Consider the following 21,206-nt stretch of genomic DNA (forward strand, 5'->3'; position numbering starts at 1 on the left):
AGTCTCAAGTCTTCTTGATGTTCATTTAGTAAATGATGCTCTATTTAGAGCTGAATAGACTATAAAGCAGGGTATGCTTTAGGGCAGGCTTACTGTGATTGACAGGTCGTTGCAACTACTAGAGACATATACGGCGTCTCTACATCACTCCTCCGGATTCCAAAAATGTTAACTTATGTTTATTGGTTGGTGATGGCAAAATTGCTGAACTCAAGGCTTCAAATCAATAGTCCACAAACCAATGGGTGCAGTCACAATGGGTGCAGTCACAGTGACTGCGTCTACTTCTTATATACAGTCTATAATCCCATTGCATTTCTTGGCAAGACCCGTCCTGCAAAGTTGGTTGAGGCAGAGACGATTATTAAAGGTTAGGCACTGACCTTGAGTAACTTTCCTGAGTCAGTTACTGGAGAAACTCCACTTTGAATACAAAGCAAGAGAGGAGTATCTCGTAAGTTGTGTTTCATGTATTTAGAGATTCATCATGAATGTATTGCAATTGTTACAAAAGAAAAAAAATACTTTTAAAGTTTCCTCTCTTTATATAGTTTTATTTTTGTCTCCAGTGCGCTGAGCTGAACCCTCATTGCTGTGGAGTTTCTGCACTGAGCTTTCACCTGTCAATCAAACAATATGGGCGGGACCGTATATGTCAGAACTCCATAAATGGATTTCCTCTAGCTTGAGGATCTTTTCTTTGTGTTTTCCTCCTATTGTCCTCAGAAAATGTTCAGTCGTACAGTTAGACTTCAGCTTAATTCAAATAAAACTTTAACTCAACATCATGTATTTGCAATAAACTCACACACATATTTCTGCTTTGCTTTTAAAAGACAAAAAAAGATTGAAAGTGAATCATTTCTAAAACCAACTGTTGCTTTTCTGACCGACACCCGAGACGAGCGGCGCTGCCAGTGGGGCATCCACAACCTAAGCAGCAAACAAACCTATGTTGGTCCCTAAACTATCATCGGGTCTATTTCCTGCTGCTCAGTGGGACTGGAGTTCTCCAAGGAGCGCTGAAAACCGGATTGTTTTACACACACCTGTTCCTCAACGTCACTCGGCTACACGCCTGTCTCAGAGGGAGCGCGGTTAATCGCTGATTTGGCACACTTACAGCAACAACATACCAAGGTCCAGTTTCAGGAACTTAGTACACACACACACACACACACACACACACACACACACACACACACACACACACACACACACACACAATGGGCTGTGTAAAGAAAAAAGAAACCTCATGATGAGATGACCAGTCCTGCTCTGCCCCTCGGCAGCCATCTTTGATTTTCCTCCGACTCACCAAAATAACTCCAAAACTGTGCAAAACATTTTCAAGGCCTGGCTGAAACTTGCAATTATTTTTAGTTGTCTGCACAAAAAAAAGGATACTGATAGTTTGTGTATACTGGAGCGCTCGAAGCTTTGTGGCTTTGACTGAATGGGAAACAATTAAAGTACTTCTTGGCAGCACATGAAGCCAGAGGGCGATAAAAAAATGACTGAGCTTTTTCAGTGACTGAGGCCCCTCAGCTCGGCCTGTCTGGATCATGAGAATCTTCAAGAAAACCTTTCCTTCTGTTGTCTGGCTCAGTTGCTGCTCTTCTGTTTATTCTTTCCTCTTCAGTTCGAGAGCGCAGTTTACTCAGCAGCTGCAAAATACAACTTTCTTTTCACTGGACAGACATAAAATAAATTATATTTCTTCTCAAAAGTTGTTTTCTAAAATCTCAGTTTACAGTAGGGGTACTTAGAAAAAGGGAGACTCTACAACCACTACAACTTAAGTGGCAAAGCTCACGTGACTGAAGGCCAGGGATAGCCAAGTTAGCACAACAACTGGCGAGCTCATCGGTAGCATGAGTGTGAGTTTACTGTCTTTAGTGGTATGGATCCGTGGCCTCTTTATTCTACAATATCAGAGAGGATAATAAACAAAGCTAAAACTAATGTCATGGATCTGAGTCCATGCTAACACGTGCTCACTGATGGGTCACAAGTATATTTGTTTTAATTAGTTAGTTAGTTAACTACAGAAACATAAAGTCCACCAGCAGTAGTAGAGTAATGTTATAGAGCACATTGACCAGACAAAAGAATCTAAAATATAAATAGAATATTTTTGAAAGGTACAATGTCACATTTTGGCCAGAGGTTGGCTCGCTGCAAAATTCCAAATACATTGGAATTAGTTTTAAAAAGAAATATATTCATAAACAGTGTTGGTGGTAACGAGTTACAAAGTAACGGATTACAGTAAGGTAATAACTTTTATAGGTAACGAAGTAAAGTAACGCATTACACTCAAAATATTGGTAACTACACCACTTTACTAGACCTCAGTAACGCGCGTTCCTGCGTTACTCAAGACATTTTTACCAGTCCGAAAAGTTCTCTTTTAGCGGCGCGCGAGTCACACGACACTTCCTGCATGAACAATATATCACAGAACTCGATCTGCGTGATTTGAGTGACGTAGCTGCTGGTGCGTAGGAGGAGGGAAGAGGGGAATGGATGAGACGGAGACGGAGACGGAGAGCCCGGATCCAACTGGGAGGTTCTCTCCAGGTTCCCTAGGATTAAGGATATTGCAAAGCAATACAACACTCCAATACCATCAAGTGCACCTGTCTGTAATGACGTGGAGCTTCTAATGAGGACAGGACACGTCTGGTATGAAATGAATCACTTTACTGGTGAACTGCAGTATTACAACTGTTAAAGCATTGAGAACGCGCTCTTGCACCTGACATGTAATATATTTTCCACACGTAACGTCAACATTAGTTAGCGTCAACAAGCACGTATAATTGTACTATCTGCCATCAAAGTAAAAGCACTTCCTGTTTACATGCTCTTCACAATAAGAGTAAATCATGTAATAAAACAAGTTACAACACTGTCGAAAGGCTTTTCAACCTGGGCAGTATTGTTCTGACCCCAAGGAGGAACAGGCTGTCGGATGAAAGATTCAAGAGACTTTTACTCATGCGATACAATCGCTATTTTGAAGGGTTAGGGAATAGAGAAAAATTATAAACTTCATAGGATATAGTGCACTTTCTGTTTATTTAGGCAATGATGAAGTGGATTTTCTGTTTATTTAATTGCATTTTCAGTTTCTATTTTTTGGGTTAAGTGCATTTCTGTTTCTATTTATTTGGAAAAAGTGCCATTCATTTTCCTATTTTTCTTAAACCACTACAATGATTCCTATAACAAGCTGGTTTTGTTCTTAGGAGTCGGCCCCCATTTGGTTTAGTGGGGTCTCATGTTTCCAAAAGCCTGTTTTTAATGTGTTATGCTGTTTGACCTGAATGTCCCCACCATACACAGCCTCTTGTATCCTGTTTGTGGATTTTAAAGTGAGGCATATTTCTTTGGTCAGACGGTGTGAACAGGGTTAATGTTCGTTCAAGTTAATGGCTGAGTTTTATATGCCATTTTGTTTTACATGTTTACAATTACAATACACTATGTGGAAAGGCTAAGAAATAAATGCCCTTTATTGAAAATAAAGTGATGAAAGGGCCATGATGTTTGTCCATGTATCTTTGCGGTTAATTTGGACATTTGCTTAAAAAAATGGAAAGTAAAGTAACTAGAAGTGAAGTTACTTTTCAAATGCAGTAACTAGTAAAGTAATCTAGTTACAATTTTCAGAAGTAACTAGTAACTTGTAACTAGTTACTTTTTCTGAGTAACTACCCCAACATTCTTCATAAACCTCTCCTCCTCCTCTTACTCCTCCTCTTCCGGTCGGCCGGGTGAGAGATGGTTTAAAGGTCGCACAGCAGCCTAAAGAGGGAGAGTCGGTTTCATGACCGGCAGCCAATAGTGGCAGAGAGAGAGGTGAGTTGGGAGGAAGAATGGGGGGAGGAGAAGGAGTGGGATGGAGAGAGGAGGAGAAGGAGGAGGAGGAGGCTAGGAATGGAAAGCGTCCACCAGCGCAAACACCTCTGAAACAGAAACATCCATTTAGCAGCGAAAACAAGGCCCCCTCACAAGACCTCCGTGAATGGGCCACTTCAGCTGGCCGAGGAAGTTCCAACGAGGGGCAGGATGTTCCCCTCAGGACGCACTTGAGACGGGCTGAGGGCCAAAAGCCCGACTACATAGAGCCCTCTCTCTCCCTCTGTCACTGTCCAGCTTTGCCCTCCCACCCGACCCGAGCGGCATCAGTAACCCCCCCCCCCTGCTGCCCTCCGCTGCCTGCCAGCCTGCCCCTTCCCCCTCCTACCAGCCATTTACTGAGCTGCAGCCAGCAAGGCAGTGAGGGAGGGCGTGGAACTGTACTCAGCAAACAAAGACAGAGGGGGAAAAGACTTTCCGTGATTAAAGAGCAGTTAAGATGCTATGAGAGGCTAATTTGTTCACTGTGTGACAGAAACAACAGGAACTGGGTGCAGAAATCGGTTCTGGCCGCATTTTCCTGCCGCAATTTAAAAGGAGAATACCGCTTAGATTCAGATTTATAGCTTGTTTACTGATATCTACATCCATTTCACTTTTTCTGTCACTGAATCCTTTATGCATGCCATTATTACAGAAGAAATACATCTTTTAATTTGTTTACATGTACACAGTTTACTTGCTGAATACCTGTAGTACTGTAAAGTTATCAAAGCTAGTAAGTAGACCTTTTCAAGGGATGGCTTGTTGGCCTGATGGACGAATGGTCAGCCACAAAACTTTGGAAAGACATTCAATTCTACCAACATTGGCGATCCCTTAACTTTAACTCTATCATCATTTCTACATAACTTCAAGTCATGTTGTATCAAAATTGAAATGTATACATTACTTTGGTTTATGACTAAATGCCTGCAAAACTAACGACATTCCCCACCAGTCTCAACTGAACTTTGTGTTTAGTGCTAATAAGCAAATATTAGCATGCTAGCATGCTTAAAGGGGCTACATTTGATATTGTTAGCAGCGGAATTGCCTCCCCACGGCTCTCAACATGGCAAAGGCTGAGCAGGAGATTGCAGACAAGGGTGCTAACAGCTTTAACAGCTTTAACAGAGCTGACAGTGTTAACCTGGGGGAGAAACAAGAGAGTGTGCGCTACGCTTCGGCAACTACGCCGTCCGTTGGGGCGTTCCGTTAACATCGCGGACGCGGTTCACATTAAACTTGCTCAACATCAAGATGTCAGCCTCACAGAACCACCAGCACGGCTGGAGACTTAGTTTTGTGAGCATCTGTGACATCCATGTCCAATGTTTTGTTTGTATTCAGTTTCACCCACAGTTAGTTTGTATGGCGGGAAAACAAGCCTGGATATCTGCGAATGTGCTCACACAAAGGTTCAGACAAAACAAACCGAGACACTCTGCAAACAAACTCACTGTCGTGTGTATTCTGTGGTATTTGGGTTTCATTTCATTTAAATAAACTTCCAAACTTGTGATTTGTTCAACATGTTGGACTTGTTTTTTGTTCTCAGTGACAGACACGGCAATGACAGAGAACGCTATTATAACATGTTTATTGAAAACCTTTTTTGACAGCATGGTTTGTCAGGCACAGAGAGAGAGAGAGAGAGGGAGAGAGAGCAAGAGAGCGAGAGAGATAGATGGGAAGTAGTTGTTTTTTTCCCCAGTGGGAGATGTTTGCCCAGAGGGGTTGTTGTGGTGGAATGTTACAGAGGATTCATCATGATCAAAACAGGTACAATGCAACAAATAAGCTATGAAAAAAAAAAAAATCATATAATGCCAAATGGTTAGTTCCACCTTTCTATGTTATAAACATGAATACAGAGAGAGGACGAATAAATTATGTGGGATTGAAAAATACAAATAAAATCAAAGGACAAATATGATGTTGTCTTGTTGTTGTTGAAAAGAAAAACCTGATGTGGAATGCAAAAAGAAACAGAAAAAATAGTGTATATAAAAATCATTTCCTCTCCAAGATTCTTATAAAATAGCTCACACAGCTACATAACTCTCTACTCATGTACATCAGCAACGTAAAAACATATTTTCAAACTATAAATTAATCTGGACTAACATTGTCAGAGTTAGAACTGCATGATAAAATGAAAATGTGACGAAAAAACTGCGTGAAAACTAACCATTCCAACCTGGAACATAAAATAAAACAAACAAAAACATGAGAATTATCTATAGTTTTGATATCGCTTGAAGAAAAAGTGTGTATCCCCGACACCACAGGAAGCAGAGATAAGCCCCCTCTCCCCTAAGTCCCATCTTCAATCCCGATTTTCTTTTTGTTGACGAAAAGAGAATAAATAAGTCAGTCGACAGGTGGTTCAAGGCCGATGTGTGACTGTACATACAGTGAGAGTCGCTCCCCGCTGAGGCTGCGCTGTTTATTCATTCAATAGCAAAGAAAACGTGTTCACTTTCAAAAGCATGTTGTTTTTCACATCTGTTGAGCAGCGCACATCTGTCTCTTGTTTTCAAGGCCAACACTGATATTTATTAGCATTAGAGCTGATGACATTTTGTTGATAGGAATACTGCTAAAAATGAAATTAGTGTTCACAGTTTCCCCAAGGATTTTAGATCAAGACTATTAAGGGACATTGAAACTCAAGATTTACATTTCATAATTCATAGGAAACTTTATTGTATTACTGCGATACTGAAAAAAACATTATTTTCATACGACAGTAATTAAATGTATCGGCAAACTGGCATATCGGTTTAATACTTAAAAACCTGAAAGAAAGTCAATACATTCTGCTCTTTGTTGCCTTTCTTTCATCTATTATGAATATCCAGCTTTGGCACATGCAATAAGTGGTGCTTTACTTTTGCTGCCATAAACAACACAGACGTTAAAAACAACATATTCTGTGATCAGAGAGAAAAAGGCCGTCAGAATTGGATTGAAGGATATCAACAAGGATGCAGAAAAAAGGCCAGGGAGGGCATCATGATACAAATAAAAAGAAAAGATAATTAAACAGAAGCAAAGCCTGATGGGACGAATCAGCATCTAGTAAAATGACTACTCTACATCATCATCATCATCATGATGTTCTGGCTCTTTAATGAAAAACAACAATGAAAAGCAGATCGCTGTGAATAAAAAAACTCTCACCATAGGGAAAGCTTTTACCCAGCATGGAAGAATAAATAAAACAAAACAGCGTTTCATTAGATCCATCCACCCTTTACATAAGCGCCTTTTTGTCTGTCTTGTTCACCCGAGAAAAAAAAGGCTATTACTGAAAAACTGCTTCTTTTATTGTTTTAAATATATCTTTGCAATTATATATATCAAAAAACATGATCAAAATTAATCAATTAATCCCCTCTTTGTTTACTAAATTATTCCAGGCACTTCCTAGATTTGGGGTCAAACACTATATTGGAAACAGAAATAACAATAACTTGGTGTAACCGTTCACTTTACAAAGGCCTTGTTTCTGTGCATAAACTGATGATGAAGTAAATAATTTAGTGCTAAAAAAACATACAAATCTCCCAGTCTATCAATAGAATTAAATACAATGTTCACTCTTTTAAGTACTTTAAATATGGAGGTGGGGGGGTAACAATAAATGTCTCGATTTAAATGCAGTTCACACACTGGAATAATGCCAGTGCGCTGCAAAGCGTTTCCACCGTTTCCATTCAGCAGCAAGTCAATCGTGTTTCTGAACCCTTCAAGTCCACCTTCCCTTTTGTGACAAAAACACAAAAACACACTCTGTATGAATTTCAACCCTTTCACTTTTGTTTTGGGGATCAGCTGGAGAGACGACTGCATAAAAAAAAAAAAAGAGTGTGTGTGGGGCGGGGGTAACCATTTGGCAAATCCCATGATCCTTCACTGCACGTGTAACCTCCACCCGCCTACATTCGCCAGTGCAGTATTCTGGTTCAGAGATCTGGAGAACTCGGTGAAATAGACTTTAAGACAAATTTGGCACTTTTCATTTTTGCAAACTAAGCTAAGGATCCACCACAGACTTCAGAGTCTCCTTTAACAAACCAATATATATATTTCATTTTTTGCTGTGTACTTGTAAGTCGCAGCATGTCTTCATTTCAGTATAAATACTATAGAGCAGCGACAAAATCTCAAGCGTCTGGGTAGGTTTTTCAGGAACACTCAAGGGCAAAAGGACATAAGAGCTTTACACTTCTGTCTTCAAGCTGATGTTTTTTTTATCCCAGTGTCTTGCTCAAGGGCACTTTGACACCACACGCAGCTTGTTAGCATCGACCCTGTGACAATTCCATTCCAATATATGAGTTTGAAGCCTTCAGAGCGACCTCGAAAAGAAAATATCCTCTAATAAATGCTTTAACACAGTTAAAGAAAACACCAAATTATGCTGATATACTTTGAATTACTGGGTTCTTTTGTGTGTTTTGGAGTGTTTTTAATTTATTCTTATACATTAACGGTTCATGTCAGAATTTTGTGACCTTTTTCCAAGACTAGAGCCATTGACGTTCAACAATTATGCCTGATTGTTAAAGAGGAGCGGTCTCTTAAAAAAAACTAAATGCATTGCAGTTCTGGTTACATTTCTTTTTTTTGTTCATTTGCTCTGAAAAATCTATTGCTAACACTTAAAAAAAAAAATTAATGCTGTAATTGTAAGCATCTTCCTTGATAAGTACTGAACAGCATTCTAGGAAATGTAGTCATGTACAGACTGAACAGTGAAACCATACAATTAAGAGATATATTTCCTTGAACAGGCTGCTGAGGTTCTCTGAAGGCTCTTTATGAATCACAGCTAGTTGTTGTTGATGTTGATCATGTTGATGCTTTAAGTACTCCAGTCGCACTAAAAGGCCTCTCTGTACATATCTTGAAGCTCTGTTATTTCTTGCCCAGCAAGACTTAATCGTTGCTTTGATATTGCAAACATCAACTTTCCGAAACCACATTTAACTCGAAGGAAACATCCAGCTTCCCTTTAGCGGGAGCCTTCAGCTCGACGAGTCTACCTCTGTTGGGCGAATCACACTCGCTCTCAAAATAATCACCTTCGATTCTGTAATACATTCTCATATATTTTTTTTAACTGTAAAAAGAGAAAAGTAAAGAAAAAGATGGATCAAAAACCAGAGGAGTCTGAAAAACAATGTTGCAGTTCTGCTGCAAAATAAGTTACAAAAAAAATTGAAATAAAAATCTCTGCGTACAGTACTAAAATCCTAAACTAGACATTTCGAACTTAAGAACCACATGTTAAGTCTATAAATATCTTTACAAATATACATGTTAATTATTCAAATAAATCTTTTCTGTATCACTTTAAATGATTAAATGTTTTACACTTTCATGACAGTGTCTTCTAGATTGCAATGCTTTCATCCTAAAACAATACTTTAAACAATGTAATTTCTTATCTTTTAAGTACATGGCTGTGAACAGCAATATGATACATATTTGCATTTATATATTTACAATAAATCATTTTCTAGATACATAAAAAAAACACTCTGAACCTTGTACTAATTACTGAATGGCCCTGAAACTCCGCCTCACACATGATGAGGAATTTGTTCCGTGATTATCAAAAACCTTATTTTTTTCGGGGTGCTAAAATGTGACGATGGCGTACGAACACATTTGTACGCTCACGTAATCCTCTCTCTCTTTGAGCGTCTTCTTTCAGTGAAAAGTTACTGAGTCCCATCATCAAGTTGATTCTGGCTTTGCTGGTATCTTGTCAACGGATCCTCTTTTAGGTCGCACACTTTTATCTCGCGGTCTCAGGGCTCCATGCAGACGAGGGGATAAAAATCTGAGGTCCTCGCCTACTGGAATCGCAAACCAATCACTGACCAATGCCCTTCATTCCCTCCTCTTGTATCCTTTTTTTTTTTTTTTTTTTTTTTTTTTATCAGTCTTAGGACGTTTTCATCCCAGTAGGCACGGAATGGTTTCATCCCCAAAGATTGTCCGTAACAAAAAGACTGGCCCGAGTACAAAAATATAATTTCATTTCTGAAAAAAACACAAACATGGTTCAACGGCAAAAAATAATCCTTCAATGTTTCAAGAGTCTCTTGAGGAGGAGGAGGAGGAGGAGGAGGAGGAGGAGGAGGAAGAAAACTCAGTCAAAGAGGATTTTGACGAAGAGTTTAAGACTAATTGAAGAGCTGAAGCACTGTGAAACTATTGCATGCTGAGTTTTCCTTTCCATATCTTGAGGAGTCACTTCAGAGGTGTTTTATAAATCTCAAACTGTGAGGGGAGGTTAAAGTCCAACCGTCCCCCCCGTCCCCTCCAGCTCAGGTTTTATGTCCTAATCACGCCGTTACTGGGAGGCTGTTTGGGAAGACAGGGCTCGTCGGGCAGCGGGTCGTGGGCGAACACCGAGTCGTCCCCTGAGGAGCAGGTGCTGTTGGAGTCCTGACAGGTGGGCGAGTACTGCTCGAAGGGCACCGCCAGGTCCAGGTACTCCTGTCAGAGGAGGGGTCAAAGGTTAGACTCCGGTGTCACAGTCAAATCCCTTCTGCGGTAAATAAGTGAAGAATTGTATAGTTTTACTGTGTTATCACTTTATATATATATATATATATATATATATATATATTTTGTACATGTTTGTCAGTTCAACAGAAGATATTTAAAATATTTTTTTATATATATATATATATATATATATATATATATATATATATATATATATATTTATTTTGTACATGTTTGTCAGTTCAACAGAAGATATTTAAAATATTTTTTTCTTTCTTGCATACTTTGCATGTTTCTTTGACAGTCAAAATACATAAAACACATGTGTCGGTTTGTGGAAGCCTCAATTTTGGCTTCTTGGCCGTCGCCATCTTGTTTTTTGCAACCAGAAGTGACCGGAGAGGGTGGAGCTAATTCCAACCATACGCTGAAAGGGTTAACGTCGTAAAATGAAAACACAAACGCTCCTCCCTCCTCCAATCCCTCCCTTTTCACTTCTGGTAAAATATTTTTTAAGACTAATCTTGAACTTGGCGGTGTATACATAATCCAATCAAATATGATGTGGGGCGACTATCTAACTTTGTGGTAAAAAAACACATTTGACTGTTAGCTTGTCGGTCTTAGTAGCTAGCAGAGCCTTATCATCAGGAGATGTATGTTTAGAGAACAAAAACATTTCCAAAGAATGTGGTTGTGATCTAATCTACTGATGTTTTGTGGCTAAAGAGTCGCTCAGCCATCTGAAGGAATTGTGAAACTGAGAAATAAGTTTGATATAATATTAATAATATTTTTTATAAATGTGCTTTCTAGCTCGGTGAATGTGCATTATGAAGTGAAAAGTTAACAGTGGTCCAAGGTGAAACTGAAGGTAATGCTTTTTGTGTTTCCATGTTTGAGTGAGCAGCAGCTGTGCTGGGAGACTTACATCGGTGGAGGTCATTGATAAAACCCGGTCGTGATCTTCTACCAGCTGTCTGAAGGTTGGCCTTTGTGACGGCACGGCGTGCCAGCACTCCCTCATGATCATGTACCTGAAACGCCCACATCAAGCTTTAGTTTCTCTGCACATCAACCATTAAAATGTGGTACTCTCAGATGGACTGTTTTCAGTGATTCGTACTGGTCTACTTGATCTGCAGCTGGATGGCGATGCTCTGTAATTAAAGTTGAAGTAAAGTAAGGGCTCATCATTTTAGTTTTTTACCAGTTTAAATGTTTCTGCTGCGCTTCCAGCTGCAAGAAGACACTGTTCACCCCAGCTGACTGTAATGCAGGACATCTTACGACAACCACAGACATGAGCAGAAAACCCCAATAAGTTGCTGACCTTGTATGGTGAGGATCAATGGATCTCTCGAAAGTAGTAACTAAACTAAAGCCCTTTAAATATATGTTATTGATCTTTTCTAAAACCAGATTTCACCACTTTTTGACGTTCAAAATAAATGTGGATACATTTCACCTCAAACACTCTGGGTATTTCATATTCAAGTTGCAACTTGTCATTTGAGTGCAACTGAATATGAGTACAGAATGCAATAAAAACAGATTATATGAAGACCCTTTATATTTTGGGGAATGTGAAGGTTTTTCAACCAGTTACTACGTGCAACTTTCCATTTTGGTGTAAATTCATCAAATTAATTTGGAAATGTAGGGTTCGTCAACACTATGTTATATCCTAGTAGTCTATCAATTGGGTCTCACAGCCAACTCGTCTAATGTCGCCGCTTGGTCAGCACCTAACGGCATCGGATAGATGCATCGACGCATCAAGGCGCCCCGTTTGACGAACTCCAATGTAAACATTTAAAAGCCTGGCTTCAGCTGTGGTGTCGTGTCTTTCCTTCCAAAGCTTTTCCTACCCAGGTCAGTCCCGGTCTTCTGCTAAAATCATAATATATAAGTAACAATAATTCAGAGACACCTACAGTTCATGGGTGCAGTTGGCAGGTTTGTCCATCCGATGTCCCTCCTTCAGCAGCTTAAAGAGCTCTTCGACTGGGATTCCGGGATACGGCGAACCTCCCAGTGTGAAGATCTCCCACAACAACACCCCATAGGACCACCTGCACACAAACACACACAGTGGATACAAATTAGAGGTCAAACAGCACTCATAGCCTGAAGCAGTCAAGACGGTTGTGTTCCCCGACTAAACCGATGAATCTGGTTGGGGAAATATTGATCTTTAATAAAGTTTACTTCACCCAATGTAAAAATCTATTTGACATTCTTATTGTCCAGGACGCCGGTCAGTCAATATTTGTAAAAATCAACTACTCTTCCCTCAAGCCGGACAAGGAGACAAGAAACACACTTTTTAAAGGTCCATTAATTCCCATAAAAAGACGGGCACTGCAGTTTTTAGCAAACTTTACTCACACAGGAGCAAATAGAGCATTTGTTGGGGACTATTTTCAGCGGCGGATTGATACATGTTTGGTGTTCTAGTGAGTATTTGTGGCAGCAGGACGGTGTCAAAAAAACTACAGTGTGTGGGTTCATGGTAATGAAGGAACATGTCAGCCAGCGCGGCTCATTGATGTGTTTTTAATAGTTATTGGACAAAAATGAAGCTCGATGGCACAAAGGAAAGAGATATATATCAGGCGTACACAAGTAAAAGCAGCTGGAAGTATATCAATAGCATATTAGCATTTTGCTTGTGTTTCATCAGCTTAATAAAAACATCACTGTCAGGATCCTTTGAAACTGCAGCCAGTATGAGCTGCAACCAAATGCGAAAAATATATAAATAAAAACATCTGCAGTTACAGTCCAGCTGCTGCCTTTTGCAGAAACTGTGCATCGAACTCGAGCCATCTTCCCTTTTCTTTCTGTGTCTGAGGCAGAAGCTTCAGTGAACTGCTGCATTGTTCCCACATGGCGAAGGTAATCAGATAATGGCGGTCTATTAACCCAGTGTACTATTGTTCGTTCGCTTCGTCCAGTGACTCAGTGAGTCAGAGCCCCTCCTCTCACTGCGGTGCTCAGGAGGCTTAATCTAATTATTCTCGCTCCGGTCCGGAGGATGGAAGACGAATGTGAACAACATTGGTTTGTTGAGGGCCGATACAATGCTGATGTTTGTGGGCTGAAGCTGACAATAGACGTTCACGTATCGTCTATCTTTTAACTGAAAGATATTTCGGCAGTAAATATTCCTGGTATCTGAATTTAAATAAATGCATTTTGGTCTAAGTGCATTTGAAGAAACTGTCACTTGGAAACATCATGCAAATTACTTAAAGGCATGCTGCTTCTCTGCCCAAAAAAATATGTGAGACGACTGTAAACATCCAACAGAAATGTCTCCCTGAGCGGTCTCTCACAGCCAGTTAGCCTTTAGAGCTGTAAATGTTTGGAAAGCCGCAGGAGCCAGTTGTGCCATGAGAGCTGCTGCACGCAAAAAGGTTTTCCATCAGATTCAGTCCTTTTGCCTGCTGTCTGCTTGTGAGTGTGCGACAGATTTGATTTAACGCGTTCTAATTGTCTCCTCCGTCTGTTTCAGTAAAAAACCATCACAGGTCAGGAGTCAGAGTCCCCCGAGGTGTGTGAGAGTAAACTGGCTGCAGAGCGACTACTGTATAAAAAGGGAGGAGGAGGTTTGGCGGGAGGATCGACTCTGTAATCCAGACCTGCTGAAATAACAGAGCGGGGCTGATTCTCCTCTCGGCTTGTTCCCAGTCTAGTGTAATTACACGGCGAGCCCGTGTTGACAGGGGCCCGTGTTTGGCTTGGATGGCTGTGCTGGGGACACAGCGTCTGGCTGTGGGGGGGTGGGCAGCAGTTTAAAGGGGGGTTAAACTACCGCAACACAGATTGACTTTGTGACCTCCTCTCTTAAACTCGCCTTTCTTCTCCTGAACGCAGCCAACTCAGGAGCAATCACAGGTCGTAAAAGGTGCGTTTGTCTACGGCGCCCTTTGAAATTGTTAAAGCCACCTTGTGATAAATCCACTGACCCTCTTATCGCCTTCTGTTCTGTTGGCGAATTGGATTTACTCTTATAAAAACGTGATGAATCCACAGACCCTCTTATCTCCCTTTTCTTGAATTTGTGCAGACAAAACAGCAGCTTGTGGAAACTCCGTTTCTGTCTCTCTCTGATGGCGCGTTTGGGAGATTAAAGAACAAACGCGGGCGAGGAATGCAGAGCCACTGATACACAAGAAGCTCAGGATTATCGAGTGAGCACGGGGTGACGGAAAGCGGGAGATATTTGGAAGGGGAACGCTACGATTCCATATTCACACGCACAAAACTCGCAGCTTGACGCTAACACGCTCGGTCACAACATTTCAACACCCGGATTCCTGCCGGTCTCCACATGAGCGGGCAGTTGGCATGTGACGGTTGGTTTGTGCAAACTCACACGTCGCTCTGGTGCGTGTAGACCCGGTCGAACAGAGCCTCCGGAGCCATCCATTTCACGGGCAGACGACCCTGCAACAACAGAGGAACAGCAGAACCGCTGTGGTCAGCAGAACCATTCTGTACTGAGCAGACAGAAAAACATGGACCCAAATACAGTCTGGTACCGCCAAGGCTGTAATCACACCTTGAACTTTGGCTAGCCTGTCTCCTCATAAGCCATCAGAAGTATCTTCAATCCAAACTCAACAAATATGGCTCGATAAGTTTTAGTAATGCCACAGAATGTATTAAAGATCCATGTATGTCATCGCATGTCTTGGTTATTGTTATTATCACAGTGTCTGCTGGCTGTCCTGGTTTTTAAATCAATATGCTGAACTTTGAGGACTTTTCCAGCGCTGTATAATCTAAATGTCTCTTATCTGCTTGGACATCAAATCTATATGACAAATGTTTATTTCTGTTCTTTTCACTATAAAATAAAGTATTCTAACACCTTAATTAAATTCTGCAGCCTGGAAGAACCTTTCTGTAGAATATCGAATGCTGGGCAAAGTGGCCCCGGTCTCACAATAGCTTCTCTTTTTAAAAGTTAGGGGCTGAAATGATAGGACAATCCTATATTTCTGACAAAGGGGATGCGACTCACGTTCGTGGTCTTTTTGTAGTAGTCTATATTGTGCACATCTCTGGCGAGACCAAAGTCGGCGATCTTCATAATGTTGTCCTCTGTCACAAGGACGTTTCTGGCTGCCAAGTCTCTGTGGATACACTGAGGGAAGAAATAAAAAGGCATCAAGCACACGTCGACACAACACATTTCACACACACACACACACACACACACACACACACACACACACACACACACACACACACACACACACACACACACACACACACACACACACACATTTACCATTGTCAAACTTTCTCGCTCGCAAATGTACCTTTATCCAAACACAAAGGGTCTTATCCGATCCTCTGACCCTGAAACTTATTCGAATCCTACAGTAAAACTGTTTTTTTTTTAAATATTTGCAAAGATGTTAACCGCACGATTTAAAACTAACATACATGCTACAAAGCACATTTGTGACAGGTTTGACTATCTTCACGCAGGCAGAGGACCAGCATCTGATTTACCCAGAGCAGAATCTGGCAGTCTGTCTGAGGTAAACTGCTTAAGCTACTTTAAGCTATTTTATTGAGTCTCCTTTAGTGACAGTTACCCATTCTGTTCATGCCCTGGCTTTTATTGTGAAAGGTAAGAACAGAAGGAGTAGACCTGGCTGGCATGCGCTGCCTTGTCAAGGTTGAAAGTGTAATAAAGTTAGCTGACTTATCCTATCCTCTGTGTTGTTATGTTGTTAAAATCCTCCTAAGTACTATAGTGTATGTTCTTTTGTGATTGGTCTACGCCCTTATTTGCGACACTAAACCTCATACAAATTAGTTCTGTGTGAGAGTGCTCCCACACACACACACACACACACACACACACACACACACACACACACACACACACACACACACACACAGGGTGGTGGCTGACCTTCTGTGAGGCGAGGTACTCCATGCCTCGGGCGACTTGGTAGGCGCAGGACACCAGGTCTTTGAAGGTGAGCTGCTCGTCTGGGATTTTACAGGTGTCGAAGGAGTAGTCCATGCCTGGTGGCCGTCGCGCCCGCAGGTACTCCCTCAGGTTGCATTTGGAGGCGTACTCCACCAGGACGTACAGAGGACCTACAACACAGAGCAGAGCGTCACTTCCAGCGCACGGCTTCACCACAGAGCTAATCATCTCCTCCGTGATGCACCGAGGCCTCACCGTCCTGCGTGCACGCTCCGAGCAGGTTGATAATGTTTTTGTGTTTTCCAATCATCTTCATCATCTCCATCTCTGACACCAGGTCCGACAAATCTTTGTCCGTAGCGTCATCTAAGGACAAATAAAAGAGAGTGTTGATGTTGTGTGCATCGAGGGGAGGAATGCAGGGTGAGAGGAAAGACTTAACGAGAAACGAGACGAGACAAACCGAATTATGATGTGTACAGGGAATGCGTTTGAAAAACAGAGAGGGAGAAAGACACTGCTGATTTCCGTCAGGGAAATCTCAGAGCGCAACACCACGGCTGTCTCTAGCCATGTTTCCATTCAACTGTGAAGCAATTTTCAAGCAAACTTTTGAAATGTCACAACAAAAAAAAGAATTGCCATGTTTCCATCGACTGGTTTGGAGTGAATACGGTGAGCTAAAGTGCAGTTAGGTTATGCACAGTTGCAATCTGCCAGTTAACACAGCAGAAGAAGAAGAAGTAGAGGACGCCAACAGTCATGTGTGTTCAATGTTTGCTACGTCAGAATTTTATCAGCAAAAGTTCCACGATCTATTTATTTTTGACATACAGCTTTTCTGATATGATACTTCAAAAACAAGCATAAAAACACACAAATGGAAACACGGCTACTGTCGAGGTTGTGCATTCACTTGTGAAGCGCTGCCCACAACGATCGCTCACCTTTCAGCATTTTCACGGCAACGTCGAGAGGCTTGTTGGGCTTCTCCTTGTCGATGCCGATGGCTTCGGCCATCACCACCTGACCGAAGCAGCCCTCGCCCAGAGGTTTACCCAGAGTCAGCCTGAAACACAAGTGAGACAGTCTCAGAGCTGGGATTTCTTTTAAGTGGGGATGGGTGTCTTTTTTGCCTATCTGTATTGTGTTGAATGAGACTGATGTGATTGCCAAGTACAATAAACATGGAGGGAAGGTGTCATTGTGCCCTTGATGTATTGACGGCTCATGTCTTCACAGCACATAACGTTACAAGGACAAGAGCCTTTGTCAACTCTGAAATATGTTGCTTGGCAGCGTGAAAAAAAAAAGCCACAGCGCACCATGTTTTGTCTCTGACAGGCGTTTAGACAGCCATGATGAATGTAGATCCGTGGAGGTATTTGTCTCACCGTGTCCGAGGAAACTCCCATTTGGGGTCGGAGGGCAGCTCCAGCTCCGAGACGTTAGCCAGCATCGGCCCGTCGCTGGATGACAGGCGGGCGATCCGGACCAATGGGGTGTTGGAGTTCATGGAGGAGTTAGAATCCAAGGACACCTGCTTGGGTTCAAAAATAAACTGTTATAGACTCTGAAGAAGGACGAGGTGATGTGTGATTATACAAGCAGACAGGAGAAAAGAGAGGAAACACAACATGACCTTTGACCCGACACAGAACACTTTCCCAAATTCTAAAATGTTCATCCGTCAGAGTGAGATTTAGTCAACATAATCAAAAACATTTATATTGAAATATGTTTTGTAATTATCTTTCAAGTTAAAATAGTTAAAACTCCCCTTCCTAAAAAAAGACGTTAGTCTAATTGATTTTAAATGTCAAGGCCAGAAACCCAGAAATTGAAAAAAATACACGTAATTAAAAATGCTGCAAATGTTTTACAGCTCCGTTTTTTTAGAGAATGTCGTGTTGGATATAAATACTTCCAGGTTAACCTCGGTTTGAACTTCTCGGTGTAAAAACAACATTTAAGGATTGCATAAATGACTGAATAACTTCACAATGTTTTTTTGGCAGCGACAGACTGCAAACATCACACTTCTCGAGACCAACGTCGGAGCTCTCTCATCAGCTCGGAGTTTCTCTGGGAAAAAAAAAAACCAGCGAGACTTCTGACGGTGACTTTTACAAACAGCCGGCCTGTGGCTGTGCACAGGAGGAAGCGGGCGCTAACAAAGACGAATGAAGGAGGGAGCAGAGGTGGGCGAGCGCGTGGCGAGGTGGGATGGACGTCTCTATCCATCAGCGAGCTCCGTCTCCAGACTGGCGGTCCTGCCGCCGAGCCCCGCCGGCTCGACATCCTCCCACCATTTATCTGGCTGCTGCAGGCGAGCTGATGGCTCCGGCCCTGCGTTTGATGGATCTGTTTGTCTCTGCCAGCTCGGGCCCCTTCAGGTGGGGTCTTCAAACAAATGTCCACTTACCAGACTTCCCTCCAAAAACTTCTTGACCGCAGGAAAATGAGAAAAAATGTTGTGAAGCTTTAAAAAAAAAAAATGCCTCAACCACAATTTCGGAGGGCATGAAAAGTAATATCTGATAGAACATGCCAGGGGGTTTATGGGAGATTTACTCAGAGTTATGAAAAAGAAAGGAGAGAACTGGGAGATTAGCTTTACAAAAGCGAAGCAAAGATTACAGAAAAATGCAATAAGATCTTTCCCTGCACTACCTTATAAGAGCATGTATATGAAGGTAGCAGAATAGAAAATATTTAGAGGCTCCAATTAGAGCATCTTTCAAAAGATGAAGTTTCTACCTCATAGAACCTGACAAGGCTGCTTTTATGTAACAAGGTCTTATTAGAGAAATCACTCATCTGCATTTCACACCCATTCAGATGATCGTTGTAACCGCAGTGCAATTCGCAAACATGGAAGAAATTCTGGGTCACCTCTATTGCAAGAAACCTAAAGAACGAGAGCCTCACTGCACTGCATGAGGAATATATAACACAGGGAAGCGATGAGAAAGGAGAAAAGAAAGTGTTTGGATGAGAGTAATGGGGAGTGAACAGGGGAAAAGATGAGGGTGAAGGTCTATTAATTAGTGTGGAGAGGGAAAGCCTGCAAAAGAAACTCTGGCCCTGTTTCAGAAATCCTTTTCCCTTCTTGCACATTTCTGATTCTCGTTCCTGGTTGGACTCTGACATGTCCTGGTCGAGCCTCTGATTGATGTCGAGTCAAATATTTGCTCCTACCCATCTAAAGAGCAATCTTGCAACAACAAAAAAAGCATAATTCCTACCACTTAATCTTTTCATCTGATGAACATAGCTTTAAGATATAAAATCAAGTGTATAAATGATGATCCACCAGAATCCTTAGATCTGGATCTAGATCAACCAACTCTAACTTCTCAAAACATGTTTGTTTTCATAGCTTCATGTTCAGCAGACACATATGAGAGTGGGATGAATCTTCTCATCTGATGCTTGGCAAGAAACCGAGCCTATTCCTTTATTCTTTGTTTTCAGTGTATTTCCTATTTTGGTCTCGAGTAGGACTCATTCTTGTCCTGGTCTGTATTCTGTTTGGACTTGGTCTCGAGTTGGACTTGGACCTTGACCGCCGCCGTTTGTCTCGATTGCGGCGCCCTGAGAGACAATGACGTGAAGTGCCGTGCAGACCGCAGACTGCAGCGATGCAGCTGCACCACTTTGTGTTTCTCTCCAAACAGTTGAGTGGGCGAGTGTGCGTTACAGAGAGTGAAATCTAAAACTAACACTGACACAGGAGGGCATAAATATCCCAGAGCTGAATCCACTCCAAGATAAATGTGAACACATGTCACCAGCGTGACGCCTTCCAGCGTCCGCACGACATCATCAACACTGCTGGACGGAGAGAGATCCACCACAGATAGACGGACATTAACTCACTCTATTTATTCACACTCTTAGCTTGCGTAAGTCCGATCCTGCAAGCAATTCTTCTTTGAAAGTTGAAAAGACAGAAATTGCAAAAGCACACTCTTCTGCAGTTTTCTCAAAATTACACTATTTTTCCACGACTCTCCTTTACTAATTCAGGGTGCTTCCGTGAGCTAATAATGTTACTCCATCCCTGACCGTTGAGGTTGTTTTTAAAGTAATCGAAATTCTGCTGCGGTTCAGTTTGCAGGAAAAGCAGCATGCTGAAAGCAGGATCTGATGCAATGAATGTGTTAACCAAGTTTCTGATGTGTTTTTTCCCTCGATGTTCTATGTTTTCCCAGAAACTTCTGTATAGTTTGCTGAAAAGTTGGTGAACTAAAAAAACTAATTAATAGTTTGGTAGCAAAAGACCCTCATGGATTACTGGTTATTTCGTTCTGTTTTCTAGCAGGTCATATCATGTTTTCAGCATGATTGTGACATTAATTTAACTGTATCATATTTAACCAACGTTACCCCTATATATAATGCTAGATGCTAAACTAAACAGACAAGAGAGAAGAAGAGGGAGGAAGTGCTCATACGAATCTTGTATCTACTTTCTGTTACCTGTCTCTTGAGGGGGAACTTTGACAGTTTCTGCACGGGCGGCTGTGGCAGCGTCTTCTGCGTCGTCATCCTCATGCGGCAAAGGACGACGATGACCACAGCGAGGATGAAGAGCACGCAGCCCGTCACGTAGATGAGGATGTCGGCGTAGTAGTCCTCTTTCTCCGGGCTCACTGCTTTGGGACGAGGAGGTCACACACACAAATTGTTCGTTCGAAATACAATAACCATGATAGTTATTATGTTATTCATACTTTTCCATTAATAACATTTCTTCTCAATAATTGAAAAGAAGCTTTGCTCAGTAGCACATTTCACA

The 21,206-nt window shown here is 41.6% G+C and overlaps 1 protein-coding gene across 2 annotated transcripts in view; it reads right to left on the bottom strand.

Moving 5' to 3' along the window:
• Positions 1–5,499: 5,499 nt before the first annotated feature.
• Positions 5,500–21,206, bottom strand: part of fgfr3 (fibroblast growth factor receptor 3) — a gene marked incomplete at its 5' end in the record, with an annotated part of 63,810 nt that continues 48,103 nt past the window's right edge. Inside the window, 10 exons of one of the 2 annotated variants that reach the window (XM_079231321.1) lie at positions 5,500–10,428; positions 11,372–11,477; positions 12,378–12,515; positions 14,825–14,895; positions 15,476–15,598; positions 16,382–16,572; positions 16,658–16,768; positions 17,350–17,471; positions 17,797–17,942; positions 20,888–21,063. In XM_079231321.1, the coding sequence (XP_079087447.1) occupies positions 10,264–10,428; positions 11,372–11,477; positions 12,378–12,515; positions 14,825–14,895; positions 15,476–15,598; positions 16,382–16,572; positions 16,658–16,768; positions 17,350–17,471; positions 17,797–17,942; positions 20,888–21,063 (1,349 nt within the window). In that variant the 3' untranslated portion in view covers positions 5,500–10,263. Of the gene's footprint in view, positions 10,429–11,371; positions 11,478–12,377; positions 12,516–14,824; positions 14,896–15,475; positions 15,599–16,381; positions 16,573–16,657; positions 16,769–17,349; positions 17,472–17,796; positions 17,946–20,887; positions 21,064–21,206 lie in introns of both variants that reach the window. The other variant, XM_079231320.1, reaches the window with a different exon arrangement.

Source organism: Taurulus bubalis (assembly GCF_910589615.1).
Source record: "Taurulus bubalis genome assembly, chromosome: 1".
NCBI classification, from domain to species: Eukaryota; Metazoa; Chordata; class Actinopteri; order Perciformes; family Cottidae; genus Taurulus; species Taurulus bubalis.